The sequence below is a fragment of the Bos indicus genome, chromosome 5, assembly GCF_029378745.1.
Source record: "Bos indicus isolate NIAB-ARS_2022 breed Sahiwal x Tharparkar chromosome 5, NIAB-ARS_B.indTharparkar_mat_pri_1.0, whole genome shotgun sequence".
NCBI lineage: Eukaryota > Metazoa > Chordata > Mammalia > Artiodactyla > Bovidae > Bos > Bos indicus.
In genome coordinates, this window is record NC_091764.1 from 9961422 (window position 1) to 9981123 (window position 19702).

General features: G+C 36.0%; 1 protein-coding gene across 1 annotated transcript in view; it reads left to right on the forward strand.

Annotated features, from left to right (window-relative positions):
* The window catches only part of OTOGL (otogelin like), a 175505-nt gene that overhangs the window by 77456 nt on the left and 78347 nt on the right, over positions 1 to 19702 (forward strand). Inside the window, exons 24-26 of the mRNA XM_070788849.1 lie at positions 2733 to 2840; positions 3600 to 3738; positions 14718 to 14852. Of these exons, the coding sequence (XP_070644950.1) occupies positions 2733 to 2840; positions 3600 to 3738; positions 14718 to 14852 (382 nt within the window). The remainder of the gene's footprint in view (positions 1 to 2732; positions 2841 to 3599; positions 3739 to 14717; positions 14853 to 19702) is intronic.

The window sequence follows — 19702 nt, forward strand, 5'->3', positions numbered from 1 at the left end:
CTGGCCTCACTGGCCTTCCCTCTTCTGATGATGAATAGAAGCAGTGCACAGAGGGAGAGCCACCTAAAGCAAACAGGTCACCCATTCTTTCTCGATGAACATATTCACACAAAGTGATTTCTGAGCTCAATTCATATCAGCCAGGAGCAAAGAAGAGAGAGGTTTTGTGGTCTGTTTCCCAGGAGATTCACATTTGTCTAAATGGTCCCCACCTGAAATAGGTTGAAGAGACAAGTAACTTGGGACTGTACCAATCTCTTTATTAAAGAAAGGACACAGAAGGAGTGTGGAAGAACAAAACCTTGCATGGGAAAATAAAGGCAGGTAGAAATCAGACCATAGAGCAGACAAGCAAGGAAGGCATTTTAGTAAAAAGGACAAAGGAAATAAAACCTTTGTTTTATAGTAAACTAATTGAGCCCTACAACATTACTTGATTTATTTGACTTGATTATGACTCAGGGATGCATGGCTGATTAGATAAAACTACGTCCTAATTTTGTTTCATATGCTTGTGGTTGATGCTATTATTTTAGAAAATATCTATTTGCTGTCCTCTTTGACTTTTATTTCAATAATGATTAATTTATTGGTCAAATTTTATTATAAAAACTTAAAGTCATTTTCTTCCACCTTCTCTTGTTTTATTGAAATAAATAAAGTTTGAATTGATGAAGAGTCTTCTGCCTGTTTAGAAATAATTTTGTAACATAGAACTTTCTATTATAAAGTTGCTTATGGTACTATGATTTGGATTGACTTCCATGTGACTTGGGGGGCTTATTTTAGGATGATAAGCCTGGTATCACTTGTTTTTGTGGGGCTTCTTATAGTCCCAGCAGTTTTTCAAGTACAAATGAACTTTAGTTTGGAAATCACTGTGGGTTAAATAAATGTAAAGTAATATAGCAGAAAGAGACATACAAAACCGGGATAAAATGCTGACCCTCTTTCTTATTAGCTAAAGTACCTCAGGGTAAATCTTAACCACGTGGAGTCTCAACTTTGTTTTTTTTTTTTTTTTTTTAAAAACAAATGTACTATCTACTTCATAGATGGTTGAGTATATGCAGCACACCAGTCATATGGTAGGTGCTCAGCAAATGTTTATTTTATGACTAACCCCACTTCCCAAACCTGCTTAAAGCAGACAACTCATAGTGATTTACAGCTCTCTTCTTCCTTCTTCCAGTTTTGATTATGTTATGTTATGTTTGATTATGTTATGTGTTATGAAAAACTCATCAGTCATCAGCATAACCATTTAAAACCACTACTTTGGCTGGTTGTATAAGAATTGTATTTATCACATTTAATGTAGTATAATCTACAAAAATACTGAATCACTATGCTGTACACCAGAAGCTAATATAATATTACAAATCAAAGGCTAACAGAGTTTTGCTAGGAGAACACACTGGCCATAGCAAACACCCTCTTCCAACAACACAAGAGGTGACTCTACACATGGACATCACCAGATGGCCATTAAATCAGCTATACTTCAATTAACAACTGAAGTGAATGATACTTTAGGAAATAAAAGAAATGAGAATTAAAAAAAAAAAATTTGGTGCAGTTCAGTGAGGCATCCCTTATCTAAACAATTCAACATCCAGTGTTTACAAACTACCTAATGTGTGGGAAATTTGTTAAGATATAGGGAAGACAGTACTAGAACACACACATGTAAGAAAACAATAGAATCTACCTTATGGAATTGTCATTAGGATTAGATGAGTCAATGATACATGTAAAGTGAGTGAAACAATGGCTGGGCCATGGTTAACACTCAAAAATACTAGTTTTTGTTATTGTTTTCTCTATAAGACATTTAATGAATTACTTGCAGTTCGTTGGATGAACCCTCCAATAAAGGTTTGTATAGATTGCTGCATATAGGGAGTGTGGTACATAAAAGAATGCACTAAAAAGATTGCACTAAACTGGATCTTCAGTGGTGAGAAAAAAATCTTTTAGTTTTCTAGGCAGAAGATGCTGTGCTCAGGGAAAGTGACTGAAAGTTTGGGAAGGTTAAGGGGAGAAATTATGGGCTTCAGGGCATTGTTGTCTAAAGAAAGCAAACCGAATGAGATGATGCATCATTCATATAGATAGTTTCACACCTTCACCTTTACGCAACTACTGAGGGTCTGCTCTGTGCTAGACATTGGAACACAACCATTAGCAGGATATTCATGGTCTTTTGGAGTGAAACTTAAAGTCAAGTGGACAACATACACATTAAATAAAGACTCACTTTACTGTGTTAGATGAACTGTGAGTGAGGAAGCAGAGAACTAGGGGAACATAGGTGATTATTTATATTTGAGAGCGGAGGCAAGAAGTCAGGATTCCTGACTTCTGTGTTAATATTTGAAGCAAATATTGAAGAAAGGTAGCCTTCCTTCCTCTTTAATTGTCTTTTCAGAATACCTCATGTTACCCAGAAATTTAGGCTCCTGTCTCTGTTTTATTGTACTAAGCGATAGCAAAAAGTTTAAAATATTGCATCCAGTCATTTGCCTGGCCTTTATTTCTGTGATATGAAAGATACTGTGTGGTAAAATGGGGGAGAAAGCCTGGATTTGACTCTTCCACAGGTTAGACAGAACATGCTTACAGCTGTTGTAACCAATGTAGATGATTTTGAATATGGCAAGATTGCTGATTTTTTTAAAAACTGAAATTGGTAGTTGATATTAAATAGCATTTGCTTCTTCACTCGAAAGGATGGCAGAGCACAAAGGAAAGTGTTACATTCCTGAAAGCTGTCCCTGTATTTGGAAAGATTGGGAGTACCTCTCAGGAGAAGTGATTGCTACACCATGCTATACCTGGTAATGAGATCCGTTTATTTCACAACTTCTCTAAGAAATTGTGCTAGTTTCACTCATGTTGTATTTACTTAATGTGACGAATTTCATAAGAAAGCAAACCAAATCTGAGTAAATACGATTTTAAAGGCCTTCAGGAATTAATGGGAAGCTACTACCTACAGGGGGATCATTATTTTTATGCCTATTTGTTTGACCAAGAAGCAAAAAATGAACTATGATAATTTGAAAATATAATAGGAAAAACATATCTCAAATTTATAAATAATAAATGTTCCAAAGAGAAGGTCATATTTGATGGAAAATTTTGTTTGAAAATAATCCAAAAGAATACCATAAGATAAAATTAAAATACAGTATCCTTGAAATGTGGATAAAAATTCAAGCTTGTGAATAAGTCCTGTCTGTGACTGAACAATAACAACAAAAGGTATTGAAATGGACTCAAGGAAAAGAGATAACATTGTAGTCTTTTGGCGACCGGCAGGTATATCTTTAGTTTTTCATTCCATCACCTGTTTTCAAGTGACCCAGGCACAATTTCTAGGCTTGTTTGTGATGTCTTAAGACAGAGTGGTAAATATATGCCTTATCTATCCCTGTAATAAAATGTTATCAGAAAGAATTGGCCATATTTATAAGCGCTATTGACACAGTGAATACCCTTGAATACAAACCTTCCAATACTTATGCTCCCTGAGAAATACTAATTAGAGCCGCATTTCCTAGAAAGGTAACAATGTTGATGTTGTTTTCTAATAGTGTTTGTCGACGAGGAATGTTCAATTGCACATATTATCCATGCCCAGCAGTATGCACAATATATGGGGACCGGCATTATCATTCTTTTGATGGACTGGAATATGATTATATCAGTGATTGCCAGGTATTTTTGATAAAGGTATGTCACAGTTGTTACTGCTGTTTGGTCGCTAAGTCATGTCCTACTGTTTGCCACCCCATAGACCATAGCCTTCCAGGCTCCTCTATCCATGGGATTTCCCATGCAAGAATACTGGAGTAGGTTGCCATTTCCTTCTCCGGGGTATCTTCCTGACCCGGGGATCAAGCCAAGGTTTCCTGCATTGCAGGCGGTTGCTTTTACTGCTGAGCCACCTGGGAAGCCAATGTCACAATTGCTTGCTTTAGTTACAGTTATGTAGAGCGTGTAAAAAAACAAGTATGGTAGACCCATGACATAGCACATCTACATATCATTAGTAAAACTTCTAAAAGCTACAGCAATTTTAAATTAATTTCCTTAACTAATTGTTAAGTTTTATTATTTGTAAGTGATGAGCTAATTTCATAACCTTTCTGTGCCTCTGACTTCTCATTTGTAAAATGAGGATAATAATTGTCCCTATCTCCCAGGGGTAGTTCTCAGGGTTGAATGAAATAAATATATGTAAAGCTTGCATATAGTACTTACTATTTAGTAACTTCTCAGTAAATATCAACCATTTTTATTTTTCTTGGTTTAATTTGGTGAATGTAAATATAGCACATTAAATCATGTATTGGACCATGTATTTGTTTATAGTTGTAGCAATTAAAATGACATTATTCTCATTTCTAGACATGCTATTTTGTTGATATGCTTTGGTTAAACCCTGGGCTTTGTATATCTGATAGAATCCTTAAAAGTTTTAGGAAGAAGTTGCCCAAGAATAAGCAAAATAACATCTTTTCATCCAGCAAGGTAACCTGTGATTTTCTTGAATGTGTGTTTTCTTCTGGGTAAGGCTTTTATGTTTTTAGCATATGTCAGGAAAGTAGGCACATTCCCATTTTGTATTAGTTATTTTAAATAAAAAACAAACAGTAAATCATAGCCTTCCAGACTTCAGCAAATCTCCTGCTATGTTTCAAGGGAAACCACTGAGTTTCCCTTTCAGTACTATTTTTAGCCTCCTTTATGAACAGTTTTAAGTTTCTTAAAGAATAAATCCCTTGGAATGAATTTGGTAGTTAGAAAATTATAGAAGATGACAAGTTGCCTGTAGGGTGTGTGTGCGTGCGTGTGTGGTTTTATCTTGGAGCACAGGAAAGGCACAGAGAATACATATCCATTCTATGAGTATTTGTCCTCTTCAAACAAGTATTTTGCAAATAATTTTACATGAAGATTTTCTTACGTCTTGAAGTTTAGGTTGTCAATTGAGAAGCCTGGAAAAGTAAAAAGCAATTTAGAGATTTGAATGCGTAAACTGATACTTTTTTTTTCCCCCTCATAATGTTTCAGACTGATTTTATACCAAATCCTTGCTTCCCTTGATATTTAGGTGTTCTGATGTTCCTTAAGAACCCTCTTCTTTTGCATTTCTGGCTGTTACGCTCTTGTAGTCCTTCACTATCTCTTCTGGTTCCTTCTTTGTCTCTTTGTTGCCTTTTCTTTTTGCATAAGTCCTAGACCATAGATGACGGAGTTGGCCCCTTCAGGGCAAGGACCAAACCCTAGTCACCATTGTTTTAGTAGCTCTGGGCACCATGCTGGGAACACTTGTCCACTGAATGTTTACTAAACTGGATGTCTGTGCTTGGGTCTCTCTCCTTTTCTCCTAATGCTTAAGTTCATCCACCTCTTTAATCTTAACCTCACCTACAAGCTGATGAGTTCCAAATTGACATGGACAGCTTTGACCTTCAACTTCTAGGCTGTCTTCTGACTCAAGTTCATCCCTATCATAATACATATTTTTCGTTCTGTTAACCTTTCTAAGACTCACATTGCTATCATGTCATTGCTTTTTAAGAACTGCTGCTGACTCCCATTTACTGGCTTCCATAAAATTGAACTTCTCAGGAAAATCCTTCAAGGGTTTTTCTCAGGGTATTTTTCTGTACCTGATTGGCTCTACTCCCTCAAAGTGACTTTTCTAGTTCATATTTATCTGTTCTGTTCTTACTCATCCTACAATATTTGATAGTCCTCATGTCAAAAGTAAGCAATCCATTACATTCTGATTATTTTATATGCTCAGTTAGGTCATGTATCATTTTATGTCAGGGTTCAGTGTTACACTTCTTTTGGGTTCCTCACTAGGGCTAGCACAATTATGGTTGTATTATAAGAGCTAAAAAAATTACTTGCTCTGTTTTTAACCATTTTTTAAGAGGGTAGAATTCAAAAAGTTACACTTAATTAGTAATCTTATATTTGTTATACATGCATACACATGCCTTCAACATGAAGTATATAGAGCAGTGTTCTTAAACTTTATTATGTATGCATATAACTTGGAAATCTTGGTAAAATCTAGGTTCTGATTTTATGTGTTTGGAGCAGTATCTTGGAGTCTGCAATTTTAAATAAACTACTCTGATGTTTCATGTCCATTGTCCACTCTTTGAATAGGAAGAATGTAAATCATTTCCTTCTTTAAAACACCAATTGTAACTATTTTTGAAATTCTCCTCTTCTTCTGAATAGTAAACTTTGTCATATCCAGAAAAAACAAAGTATCATGGACAATACTGTATCAAATATGACCATCAATCATTGACAATACTGTATCAAACACTGAATATATCATTAAGGTTAATTAATGATGCTTTTTGTGGTTTCATTTTAAGTAGCAAAGCAAAAATTCTGCCAAATTTGTTTTCACTTTGTGTATGGAAAAATTATTTAGAAGTATTTACTAAAAGCATTTTAAACCTTGTCCATGTATTACCATCTTTGTAAACATTTTCCAATGTGTGGTCTTTGCCCATATATTATCATTTCATTCTTTAGTACGCAATTTTCAGGGCCTATTAAATGTAAACTGTGTTAGCAAAGACGTTCCTTCTCTATATATTAGGGTAGATTTCTCCAAGAAAATTCTGAAGTTTTGAAAACAGGGATCATACTCTATATTTCTTTTTTCCTTCCCCTCCATCATTTTGCAAAATGCTGGGCATTTAGCAAACCCTTAATAACTACTTATTTGATCTGCCTGGCTCTTCCTTAACTCATCTGTCTTTGCAGTAGAGAAATCATAGTATTTTCCATTGTATTTTCAAATAATGATTTTTCTTAATTGAAGTATAATTAATTCACAATATTATGTTAGTTTCAAGTACACAGAAAAGTGACTGTGCAGAAAGTAGAATATTTGTCTCAATTCTGATTCCTGACAAAATGAAATTATCTTCTTATGTCTGATGCTGAATGATGATAACAGTCATTTTTATTGGTACTGAATATAAGAGTGCCATTTTATTTGGCAGGCGAGAGCCATTAAAGTTTGGTTTTCAGGTTTGTAAACCCCATTTCCTCTCATCACTTTAATTTGCTGCTATATTCTTCTGTAAAAATACATACATCATATTCAGTCCCAAGTTTTAATGAGATATGCCTCCCTGTAAGTGAGAAGACATGTCGCAGGAAGTATCAGTCCAACATTTGGATAAAATGTTAAATATCTGGGTTAAGATCTATCATTAGGGTTCATGTAGCAAAAATTAGGTATAAAGAGTATGAAAAATCTAAAGTTGTAAGTTTTAGAATTGTATATATTTTTTTTCCTCTGCCAAGCAGAATTATGCTTTTTTATTTAATAATGTTCTTTAAAAAAATAAAATGTGCTTACAAAAAATAATCTTTGAAAATTAAGAAAAGAAAACTTATGTTAGTAATTAATTAGAATTATACTAGTGAATTATTGATTGTATTATAATGAGCATATTTATTGAAATTAATAAACCAGAACCAGGACCCCAGAATGGATGGGTTAGTTTGACCAACATATTTTTGACAAGCCAAGAAATAGTTTAGTTGACTACGGAGTAGATAATTATTTCATACCAAAGACAAATTAGTGATTAACAAATGCAGCCTAGTAGTCATGGCTTTGAAATGTTATCATGTCAGATAGTAAATTTTTCAATGCTTGAGATTTTCTACTGCAATAGTTTTATAATTTTTTTTTTCCTTATTCCATCTGCTTCTCTTTTTCATGGCAAGGTTTTTTTTTGTTTGTTTTTTTGTTTTTTTTTGAGAATCAGCGTTTCCTTTGAGAAGGATAGAATGACTGCCAACACCATTCATTGACTTGCTGCTTTTTCAGAGGCAGCATTCACTTCTGTGGATAGCATATTTAATTCCTTCTTCTTTGTCAGGCAGCTCTCTTTCCTCCCTGTCTTGATTACAAATTCTAGGCTTTATCTTTGTCATTTGTAAAGCATTTTTATTTGGTAAAACTTATCATTTACTTTTTTGGGCCCTATGAAGGATATAGTAATCTAATTCATAAAAATTTCACTTTTATTTGCCAATTGGACTTTTAAAAATTAATACTTACTCAACTTTATCTTAAAGTATAATGTTACTTGACTCTGACATTCAAAGGAATAGTAAACCTGTTTTTTAATCTCTGGATTGTGGAGTCTTAGGAAACAGTTCCAAGCAAATACTTACCCTATCTTTGTTTATGTTTATCAAACTTTAAAAATTCAGGTTCTCTGCTATTTTATTCATTTTGAGGCTGTTTATGTTATACTGTACTATACTGTAAATAGCGCTTGGAATATAGCCCATTATTTTTTACGTATAGTGAAGCAGACCTATGACAAAGTCATAATTGTATTTCCTGAGGTAAGACTTTTTTAAGAGTAAAGAGAGTTGAGAAAGCAAACAGCAACTTGACCTGTGCTATAAGCTCAGAGAAAGAGAACATTGGGTGTTTTTAGCAAAAGTGAGAAATTTAATATTCCAACTCCCAGATTTCAGAGTCAAACTTTGCTTCCATTGTCTATGACAAGCCACAGCCCTGCTAGTTTTCTTCCTATAACTTGTTCTAGATTTGATTTTTCAGCATTCTGTTCAGTTGATACCACAAACGTTTGGTGCTCTCCTGGTCTCTGAAAACCCTTCTAATACTGCTCTCAAATGTTTATACCTTGCATCATTTTTCATATCACTATTTTTCTGTGTGATTTCTGTGTGTCAGGTCCTATGCTGAAAAGTGAAGGTAAAGGATGTGCAACATAGATATGAGTCTTGCCTCCTTCAAAATTTAGACTGGTGTGAGAGAGTCTAAATCACCAAATCACAAGATTCATATAAAATTGCAACTGTAAAAGTTAATGATGACATTTGCAAAATCCAGTTCAAACTTTTTAATGCTTATCTTCCTTTTTGGAAGTACTTCTTGCTTTGTATTCTCTGAGGTATTTCTTCCGCCTCTGCTGGTCTTTGTCTCTGACCCCTCCTCAGGCTCTTCTGGTGAGCTCTTTCTTAAAACACTAGGTCTCACAAGTTCCATATTTTCATGTCTATCTTCTCTATAAGATTCTTAGTTGCTTGTAATCTCATAATATCTTGAAGGGTAGACCTGTATGTATTTGTATATGTGTGTATGTATTTATCTATTCATCATCCATCCGTCTGTCTATCTAGGGAAATGAAAACAGAGAGGAAAAGAAGTCAAAGGAAATCATTACACTCTATTTAAGCAAATATAAAGATCTAGATGGAGCTTTCTCTGTCAAATAAGAGTAAAATGAAAATTAATGGCACAGTAATTATAAAACAGTGTGGCACTTCAAAAGAGAGAGAAAAAGAAGTAGCATGTAAACATTATATGAAAACTTCACTGTGAATAAAATTTATCCCCCATAAAATAAAAATATTTTCTGTCTTCCAGAGGTTATGAAAGAGATGATGGAATTAACTAGTAAAATTTTAAATGTATATTCAGGGACTATAAGTAAGTGAAAAAGAAAATGATAAAAGTAAAGAACAAATTAAAGACCAAAACACATTGTACAGTTGAGATGTAAGCATTTCTTTTAAAAAATAAGCGTATGATCTTTTGCTTCCTGTCTTTTCCTTTTGGGTGAAATGTGAGAGAGAATCTAATTGGCTAGAGTTGTCTTTGTGTGTGTGTGTGTGTGTGTGTATGCGCAATACAGTCCCTTGGCCCATCAAAGAAAGTGCTGCTTTGAGGCCATTCAGCTGTGGAACACGAAGCATGGCTGCCTGAGGCTGCTGTATCAGCAGTGACTTTCCGTGGTATAGTTATCCTTCAAAGGGGCTGGGACTATGACAAGTCTTAAACTGACATGTCAAGTAAAATAATATATTACCTTGAGAGGTACTGATGTTTTATAGTTCAGAATCAGTTGGGAGAATATTCTCTATCAATGTTTTCAGTATCTAAACATAGAAGTTTTGAGGAATCCGTGTGGCACATGGCTCTTGACCTTTTTACTCTAGTTTTGTAATCATTTCTTACTGTGTTGCTTGGCAACTCTGTAGCATTATCTTCAAACCTAATATTAGCTTGAAATATATTAGAAATGGAAATTGGAGAAACATGGCTCATAGGAATCGATATTGTTTCAAGTTACTGTCAGCATAACATGATATTACCAGGCAGACCATACAATATAGACTACTTCTTGGCATTTCTGAGTTAATATATAGACTAAAGCTAATACTGAGGCACTTTAATTAATAGTAATGGAAATGTAATGGCAATAGAAATCCTTGCAGCCAGCTTTTCAGATCCCTTAATCTAATAACTCTTGCTGACAAAGGTTCTTATAGTCAAAGCTTGATTTTTCCAGTAGTCATGTATGGATGTGAGAGTTGGAGCATAAAGAAGGCTGAGTGCCAAAGAATTGATGCTTTCAAACTGTGGTGCTGGAGAAGACTCTTGAGAGTCCCTTGGACTGCAAGGAGATCAAACCAGTCAATCCTAAAGGAAATCAATCCTGAATATTCATTGGAAGGACTGATGCTGAAGCTGAAACTCCAATACTTTGGCCACCGGTTGCAAAGAACTGACTCATTGCAAAAGACCCTGATGCTGGGAAAGACTGAAGGCAGGAGGAGAAGGGGATGACAGTGGATGAGATGATTGGATGGCATCACTGATTCAATGGACATGAGTTTGAGCAAACTCTGGGAGATGGTGAAAGATGGGGAAGCCTGGTGTGCGGAGTCCATAGGGTCACAAAGGGTCAGACATGACTGACTGACTGAATAACAACAACAGAGAGGAAGCAAAACAAAACCCTGATGATATATATGTTTCTTCTTTGAAAATCATTCATAAGGGCAGAAAAGTATGGCATTATTTATTTTTTTTGAGAAATACAATGCCATAATCATCTTAATGACCCTTATTATTCTTCTTTTCAAAATTTAGGCAATACTTTCGAAAAGAATTGTTAAGAAGAAGAAAAAGTTCTCAGTTCCTATGAAGGAAGGAAAACTGGGTCACAAAGAGACACATTAATTACTCTGTCAACAGCATTCATGTAAACCTGTCTTCTAGGCAATGTGCTATAGTAATTCCTAATAAGACAGAATTTGGCCAAACCAAGAAATATGCTGTGCTAATATTCATATTGTTGGTGATATAAAAAACTAAGTATGGAGAATTTATATCAAGACCTATATCATTTCCAGACGCTTGAGAGAATTGTCACTTTCCTTTCTATGATATCCCACCTTTCACAAGTTAGTGGAAGGACTCAGAGCATCGGGGCTTTAACTTTCATAGCGATAAGGACTTCAAAGATGTAATGAAAACCATGGCCTTTCTTCCTAGAAAATTATGCATACTCAAAACAATCTTTTACAATGAACTTCCAGGATCTATAGAACTATTGAAACCAATTCATGAAAATGGGATACAAAATCAGAAACTGTGTTTCCAGAGAGTGAGTTCTTGGTAGATTGGAGAGGGGAGTAGCTGAAGGCAGGTGAGGGTGAGGAGATGAAGAGCAGGTTAGATTTAGAGTGTGAGAGATTACATAACATTCTCTGAAACTAAACATTCCCTATAACCTACAATTGAATTTTCTCCTCAACCATTTCTAAACTCTTCCTAATTTCTCTAGAAGTTGCATTAAGAAAAAACAGGGTTTTGAACTCTGTTCTTATTTAGCTAAGTGACTTTGGACATTCATTTAATCCTTAACCTCTGTTTCTTTATCTATAAAATGGAGATAATACATAATTCAAGAACTGTGATAAGACTTAAATGAGATCATGCATGTAAAGTTCAAAGTAAGCCCTCATATCATATGCATTATTTATTTATTTTTTATTTATTTATTTATTATTATTATTTATTTACTAACACAGTATCAAAGTTTTATATTTATTTTGATTTTATCTTTAGGCAAATAATTATTTAGCCAGAGAACTCCTGAAAATACAACAAAAGATATTGTCTAAATGAAAAACATCTCTTTTAAAATTTCCTTAAGTGACATATCTTATTGGATATTTGATGGGAAGAAACTGGTTGATAAATTTGAACTGTAATGATAAATGAAAAGTATGAAAAGGCAAAAAGATATGACACTGAAAGATGAACTCCCCAGGTCAATAGGTGCCCTGTATGCTACTGGAGAAGAGAGAAGAAATAGCTCCAGAAGGAATGAAATGGTTAAGCCAAAGTGGAAACACCCAGTTGTGGATGTGTCTGATGATGAAAGTAAAGTCCAATGCTGTAAAGAACAATCTTGCGTAGGAACCCGGAATGTTAGGTCCATGAATCAAGATAAATTGGCTGTGGTCAAACAGGAGATGGCAAGAGTGAACATCAACATTTTAGGAATCAGTGAACTAAAATGGACTGGAATGGGCGAATTTAATTCAGATGACCATTATATCTACTACTGTGGGCAAGAATCCCTTAGAAGAAGTGGAGTAGCCCTCATAGTCAATAAAGAGTCCGAAATGCAGAACATGCGTGCAATCTCAAAAATGACAGAATGATCTCGGTTCGTTTCCAAGGCAAACCATTCAATATCATAGTAATCCAAGTCTATGCCCCAACCAGTAATGCTAAAAAAGCTGAAGTTGAAAAGTTCTATGAAGACCTACAAGATCTTCTAGATCTAACACCCAAAAAAGATGTCCTTTTCATTCTAGGAGACTGCAATGCAAAAGTAGGAAGTCAAGAAGTATCTGGAGTAACAAGCAAGTTTGGTCTTGGAGTACAAAATGAAGCTGGGCAAAGGCTAACAGAGTTTTGTCAAAGAACACTCTGGTCATAGCAAACACCAACACACAAGAGCTGATTCCAACAACACAAGAGCTGACTCTACACATGGACATCACCAGATGGTCAACACCGAAATCAGATCGATTATATTCATTGTAGCCAAAGAAGGAGAAGCTCTATACAGTCAGCAAAAACAAGACAGGGAGCTGACTGTGGCTGAGATCATGAACTCATTGCAAAATTCAGACTTAAATTGAAGAAAGTAGGGAAAACCACTAGGCCATTCAGGTACAATCTAATTCAAATCCATTATGATTATACAGTGAAACTGACTAATAGATTCAAAGGATTAGATCTGATAGACAGAGTGCCTGAAGAACTATGGACGGAGGTTCATAACATTGTACAGAAGGCAGTGATCAAAACCATCACCAAGAAAAGTAAATGCAAAAAGGCAAAATAGTTGTCTGAGGAGGCTTTACAAATAGCTGAGTAAAGAAGAAATGCAAAGGAGAAAAGGAAAGATATACCCATCTGGATGCAGAGTTCCAACAAATACCAAGGAGAGATAAGAAAGCCTTCCTAAGTGAACAATGCAAAGAAATAGAGGAAAACAATAGAATGAGAAAGATTAGAGATCTCTTCAAGAAAATTCGAGATACAAAGGGAACATTTTATAAAAAGATGGGCACAATAAAGGACAGAAACAGTATGGAACTAACAGAAGCAGAAGATATTAAGAAAAGGTGGCAAGAATACACAGAAGAACTATACAAACAAAGATCTTAATGACCCAGATAACCATGATGGTGTGATCACTCACTTAGAGCCAGATATCCTGGAATGTGAAGTCAAGTGGGCCTTAGGAAGCTTCACCACAAACAAAGCTAGAGGAGGTGATAGAATTCCAGCTGAGCTGTTTCAAATCCTAAAAGATGTTTCTATAAAAGTGCTGCACTCAATATGTCAGCAAATTTGGAAAACTCAGCAGTGGCTACACGATTAGAAAAGATCAGTTTTCATTCCAATTCTAAAGAAAGGCAATGCCAAAGAATGTTCATACAATGGCACAATTTTCTTGGACTCCAAAATCACTGCAGATGGTGACCACCAGCCATGAAATTAAAAGACACTTGCTCCTTGGAAGAAAAGGTATGTCAAACCTAGACAGCATATTAAAAAGCAGAGACATTACTTTGTCAGCAAAGGTCCATATAGTCAAATATATGGTTTTTCCAATAGCCATTTATGGATGTGGGAGTTGGACCATAAAGAAGGCTGAGTGCTGAAGAACTGATGCTTTCAAACTGTGGTGCTGGAGTCAGCTCTTGATCTGCAAGGAGATCAAATCAGTCAATCCTAAAGGAACACAATCCTGAATATTCATTGGAAGGACTGATGCTGAAGCTGAAGCTCCAATACTTTGGCCACGTGATGTGAAGAGCTGACTCATTAGAAAAGACCCTGCTGCTGGGAAAGATTGAAGGCAGGAGGAGAAGGGGACAGCAGAGGATGAGATGGTCAGATGGCATTGCCGACTCAATGGACATGAGTTTGATCAAGCTCCAGGAGATGGTGAAGGGTAGGGAAGCCTGACGGGCTACAGTTCATGGGGTTGCAAAGAGTTGGACATGACTAAGCAACTGAACAAGCACAACAAATAATAAAATGGAAAGAAAGCTTTCTTGGAACAACATTTTAAGAGTAGATATTATAGATAAAAGTTTAAAGATTGAGCTAAATTGCTATATTTTTATTAAATTCTTTACATTTGAGATCAAAAATGATTTTTATTTTAGAAGTAAGTTGTATTTCATTTTCAATACAATTCATTATAAATCTCAGAATTCTTTAAGATTTAATGAAAGATAAGTAAAAATTATGTATAGTATAGATTTATATTAATATAATATTTTTGACATTTCAGAGTACAGATGATTCAGATATATCTGTCATTGCCCAGAACAAGAAATGCTTTGACAACGATATTGTTTGTTCTAAAAGTGTTTTGATTTCGGTTGGGGCCACTGAAATTTACCTGAATGATTCTCCTTACAAACAGGTTAGTGAATTGTTTTTTGTAAAATCATTTTAACTTGTCCTGAGTATACTGAAAAGGAAATAGAAGCAGTTTTAGGTACTTTTCTTTATAAGAGGTTACTGGGTTTTGATTTTTTTCTTTGTCATTTTATGTGGCTTCAGTAAATCATACTCGATTTGTCTCTTTTGTTTATACTCTACATCCCCATTTGCCAATTCTTTCCTTGCCATCAGTAACCTGGAGTATCTCAACATTATCCAAGCTATCCAAGCTAGCCTCCAGTCTTAGATTTTCCCCTCTGATCCGTCTCGCCAGACTGCGGCCAGGCTGATTTTTCTGAGATAGATATCTCATCTCCTGTCACCCTTGTGCTTTGAAACTTTCAGATGACCTCCCATTGCCCTTACAAGGCCTCCCCAACCTGGCCATGGCAACCTCTCCTGCCACGTGTCTCATCACTTTCTGCTTCAAGCCCATGTTCTAGAAATTGGAGCTTTATCAGTTCTTCAAATGGTCTATAGTTTCCCCTCCCCTCTGATCATTCATGAATGCCATTGCTCCTACCTGGATCAACCTTTCCACTTAACCTGCTCCTGTGTGACGAGTCTTATCTCCTTCAAGGAGATCCTCCTCGTGTGCTTAAGCTCCCTGTCAGCGCGTGCATCACACTTTGGTGAAATTCCTTGTGTGGTGGTCTGTCTTTTCTATTTGTCTATGAGTTCTGTGGGAATTGAGACCACTGTTTTCTTTGTTCACTCTTATATACTTGGAGCCAGTGCAATTTGAAAGAATGAATAAATTTCATTCACTCATTCATTTGTTCCAAATGTTTACTTTATACCAAAATATGTGTTAATTATCGGGGCCACAACAATGAAAAGCCACTGTGCTTTGCCATTAAGGTACTTGTACTCAGTTGAGGGAGCCATTCAAGTAAATTAGGCTGTGCGGTGTGGTATGCGATGGTAGGACTGTGCTTAGGAAAGCAGGACCATCCCTAAGAGGAAGACCTAAGCCAACTTGGCATGTTGAGGGTAGTCGTAAAGAGCGTAGCCTTTGCAGTCAGTCAGTACTCACTGAGAACCCCTGTTCTGTCACCTGTGAACTCCGTCTCTTTGGGCAACCCCTCCAGGCTGCAGCTTTCACATTTGTAAATGTGGGGTGATTATGAAACCCACTTCTTAAGTTCATATGAGAGTTAAATGAAAGATGTATTTCAGGAAATTCCTCTCCTCCTCCCCTTCATCCTCCTTATTTTTGAAGGCTCAGAAGACATACTTTGGGGAAAATGATTGGAACTGAGTCTTTCAAGGTTCAGCAGGTGTTAGCAAGGTGAGGAGAGAGCATAGAAAGATAGCACAGAGGAACAGTCATGCCAAAAGGAGGAGAGTTGAAAGATAAAGTGGCTGTTTGGAGAACTCAAGCAGTTTAGTTTGGTGGAGGTAGATGGGGATGGTGGATGGAGGGTGAGGCAAAGAAATTCGGGGAGGAGTGTCCACACTGACTTTCACACAGGAAGCTCAGGGACAAGGCCAGTTGATAGGATGGCTGTGTAATATATTTGAACTTACTTTACAAAGAAGACATTTTGGAATTAAGCAACATAATCTGACATGTGGCCTTTAAAAGTGGCCTATTTCTGAATTTTTAGATTAGCATTTCTAAATCTGGTTTGCAAAAATTCTGCATTCAAATCATCTAGAATATTAATTATAAGAGCTGGTTTGTGAACTCCACCCAGGTATTAGAATGGCTGGAGCTGATGACAATCGATACTTTAATGGTACCCCAAATTCTTCTGTACACTAACATTTGAGAATCGGTGCCCTACATCAGAGCTCATGTCCTAGTCAGGAATGTTGAGACCAAGCAGGCAGTGATCAAGACTTGAGTAAAACAGAGTTTGTATAAGTCATGTTGACATCTTTTTGAAATAATTACTGCAGTTTGGGGTAGCCTTCAGCTGCATATTCATTTATCTGTGAAAGTTTTCTCTAAGAAAAAGGATGCGTTTTAAAAAAAAGAAAAACTGAAAATAGTAAATGCTCTTATAAAGACTGTTTGACACATTTTTGAAGTGGTAATTGCAGCTCTGTGTAGTTTTCGTATTCCAGTTTTCACCTGAATGGAGCTGTTGATGAATCTCCTTCATATCAGTTGTGAAGTATAAAGGAAGATGAAGAAAAATCATAAAATAGTTTGACCCTAACAAATCCCTGGTTAATATTTTTTCTTGAACATCAAAAGTGAAAATAAGTACCATTTATTTTATGGCAGATGGATTGCTCATTTAGGAGACAGAAAAAAACCTTTTATTTTTTCAATTAATACACAATTCTAATTTTATCAAGTATGTAGGATATCAATATCTTATGAGTTTATTTAAGCTGTATTTTAAAAATTTTAATTCTTCACTTTTATAACTTATTTTTCTGACATCACTAGCGTTTATTTACAGTGCTGTAATTCTCCTCTGAAGTGGAGGTCTCTATTTTGGGCAATGCATAATACTTCATTCTTATAAGAAGAAACATCTTTGCTTCCTAATCTGAAAAGAAAGAAGTATAGTATCTCCTTCTGACCAAAGAGGATTGTTCTCTTGTAGCAAACTGCCCTGTCTAATAAAAATGAAGGATTTAGCTCTACAGGCAAATATAGAGGATGTGCTTTTACATCAGGATAACTAATACAAAACCAATCTGAAGGAAGTCCAATAATCTTGTCCAAAAATTTATTTTATGTTCCAGTGATATGTCAACCAGCCTGAGGGAAGTTTAATAGGAAAATACATGACAAAGTATTTCATGGATTGAAAAGGAGCTATAAGCCACAAACATTTCACTTACTTGCTTTGATTATTGCTGCTCAGGCTGGAAGCTGAGAACTATAAGTAGGCCAGTGCAAGAAGGTATTAAAAATATGTGAGTTACCCTTGATCTAGAAGGTGCAGATACTGCCATAAACTTGACAAAGTACATCTTTCTAGGAGCTAACATTCATAAAGGGAGGAAGACAGATAATAAAGCCAAAGACAAATCAGATGATGAAAAGGTCCTGAAAAGTGTAATCAAAATGATAAAAATAGATTCTATGGCAGAGAGTGATATGGCAGCCTGATATGCTACATTTTGTGGACCTAGTGAAATGAAAATGTATACCCCTTTGATGAAAACAGGGATTTTTTTTCCTTTGTTTTGTAGTCTTCTTGACCTGCCGTAGTGTTTTCTCTTTATTACTTAATGCCTTGCTTACTTGGACACAAGTATACTTCCAGGTTGAATGCAGACCCTTACAGGTACTGAGGGCATTGCCCCATAACTCCAACTTGGTACTCAGAAGCAGAAAGAAATGAGGTTAGGTAGAGTTCACTAACAAAATATATACTGTCCTATATAATATACTGAGCACTTGCAAGTATGATGTTGGTTTAGGAGACTGAAAACTTCTTGTGAATATGAATTTATTTAATTTCCCCTGTGAAAGATTTATAAAAATGTACACTCTAGTACAGTGTTTCCCAAACTATGCTTTTGTTATTACTTGGGAGAAAAAATAGCCAAAGGATTTCATATCTCCTTCACAATTTAAATTTTGCTTCTAGTTAAAATTTTGCTTTATTTACTTTGACTTAACCATGTATTTTAAAAATTATTATGTGAGTTAATTTCAGTGTTAGAGTCAGCATAGTCTTTTATAGGGTATAGCCTCTTACCCATAAAGAACATCGCATATTTTCACTTTAGGTTGAAGGTACTGTAAATTTTCCCAATGGATTCCATCTCTAGTTTCTCCCTGCTATTATCCTTTCTAGCACACACATTATTTTCTTTTAGTACGCAAACATCATCTGTCACTTTAGTATTCCAAATCCTCTGTTGAAGGCATTTTGCACATGAAATAACAGCCATTGACTGTAGTGGGTAACTTGATGGCAAAGGGTCTCAGACTATGCTTGTATGGAATCCGTGCTGTAGCTCTCTGTGCTTTCTCTAGTTCTGTAAAAATCTTGAACTTCCTGCCCCCCAAGCCTTTATTCCCAATGGTTTCTTTCCTCATTCCATTTTTCATCCCTGTTTATTTTCCTATTTATGATCTCTTACAGATCATATGTCCTACCTCTTACAAGAAGCCTTCCTAGGTTCCTTTGATGGAAATTCATCTCCTCATCCTCCTTAGCAACTCTTTCTCTCTCTCTATAGACACATACACACACATTTTGTGCTTATTCTTTTCAATTATGCAAAGTCATACATTTTTGGTTGTTGTTGTCTCTGAGTCCTGTCTGACTCTTTGTGGCCGCATGGACTACAGCACACTAGGCTTTCCTGTCCATCACTATCTTCTGGAGTTTGCTCAGATTCATGTCCATCGACATTTTTGGTACTCAATCATATTTATTAACTATCAATATAGAATTGCTGGGTCAGCAGGTATATCTGTTGCAGGAAGGGAGACCCCTTCCAGGGCCCAAAACTGGGTTCTTGTCTAACACTTGGAAATGAATTGTCCGAGGAGACACATGTGCTGACAAAGCAAGAGATTTTATTGGGAAAGGGCCCCCGGGTGGAGAGCAGTAGGGTAAGGGAACCCAGGAGAACAGCTCTGCTATGTGGCTTGCAGTCTCGGGTTTTATGGTGATGGGATTAGTTTCTGGGTTGTCTTTAGCCAATCATCTGACTCCTTCCTGCTGGTGCAAGCCTTGTTCAGCCAAGATGGATGCCAGAGTGAAGGATTCTTGGAGGTGGTCGGACATGTGGTGTCTCCTTTTGACCTTTCCCGAACTCTTCCAGTTGGTGGAAGCTTATTAGTTCCATGTTCCTTACCAGGACCTCCTGTCGTAAAACAGCTCATGCAAATAGTTACTATGGTGC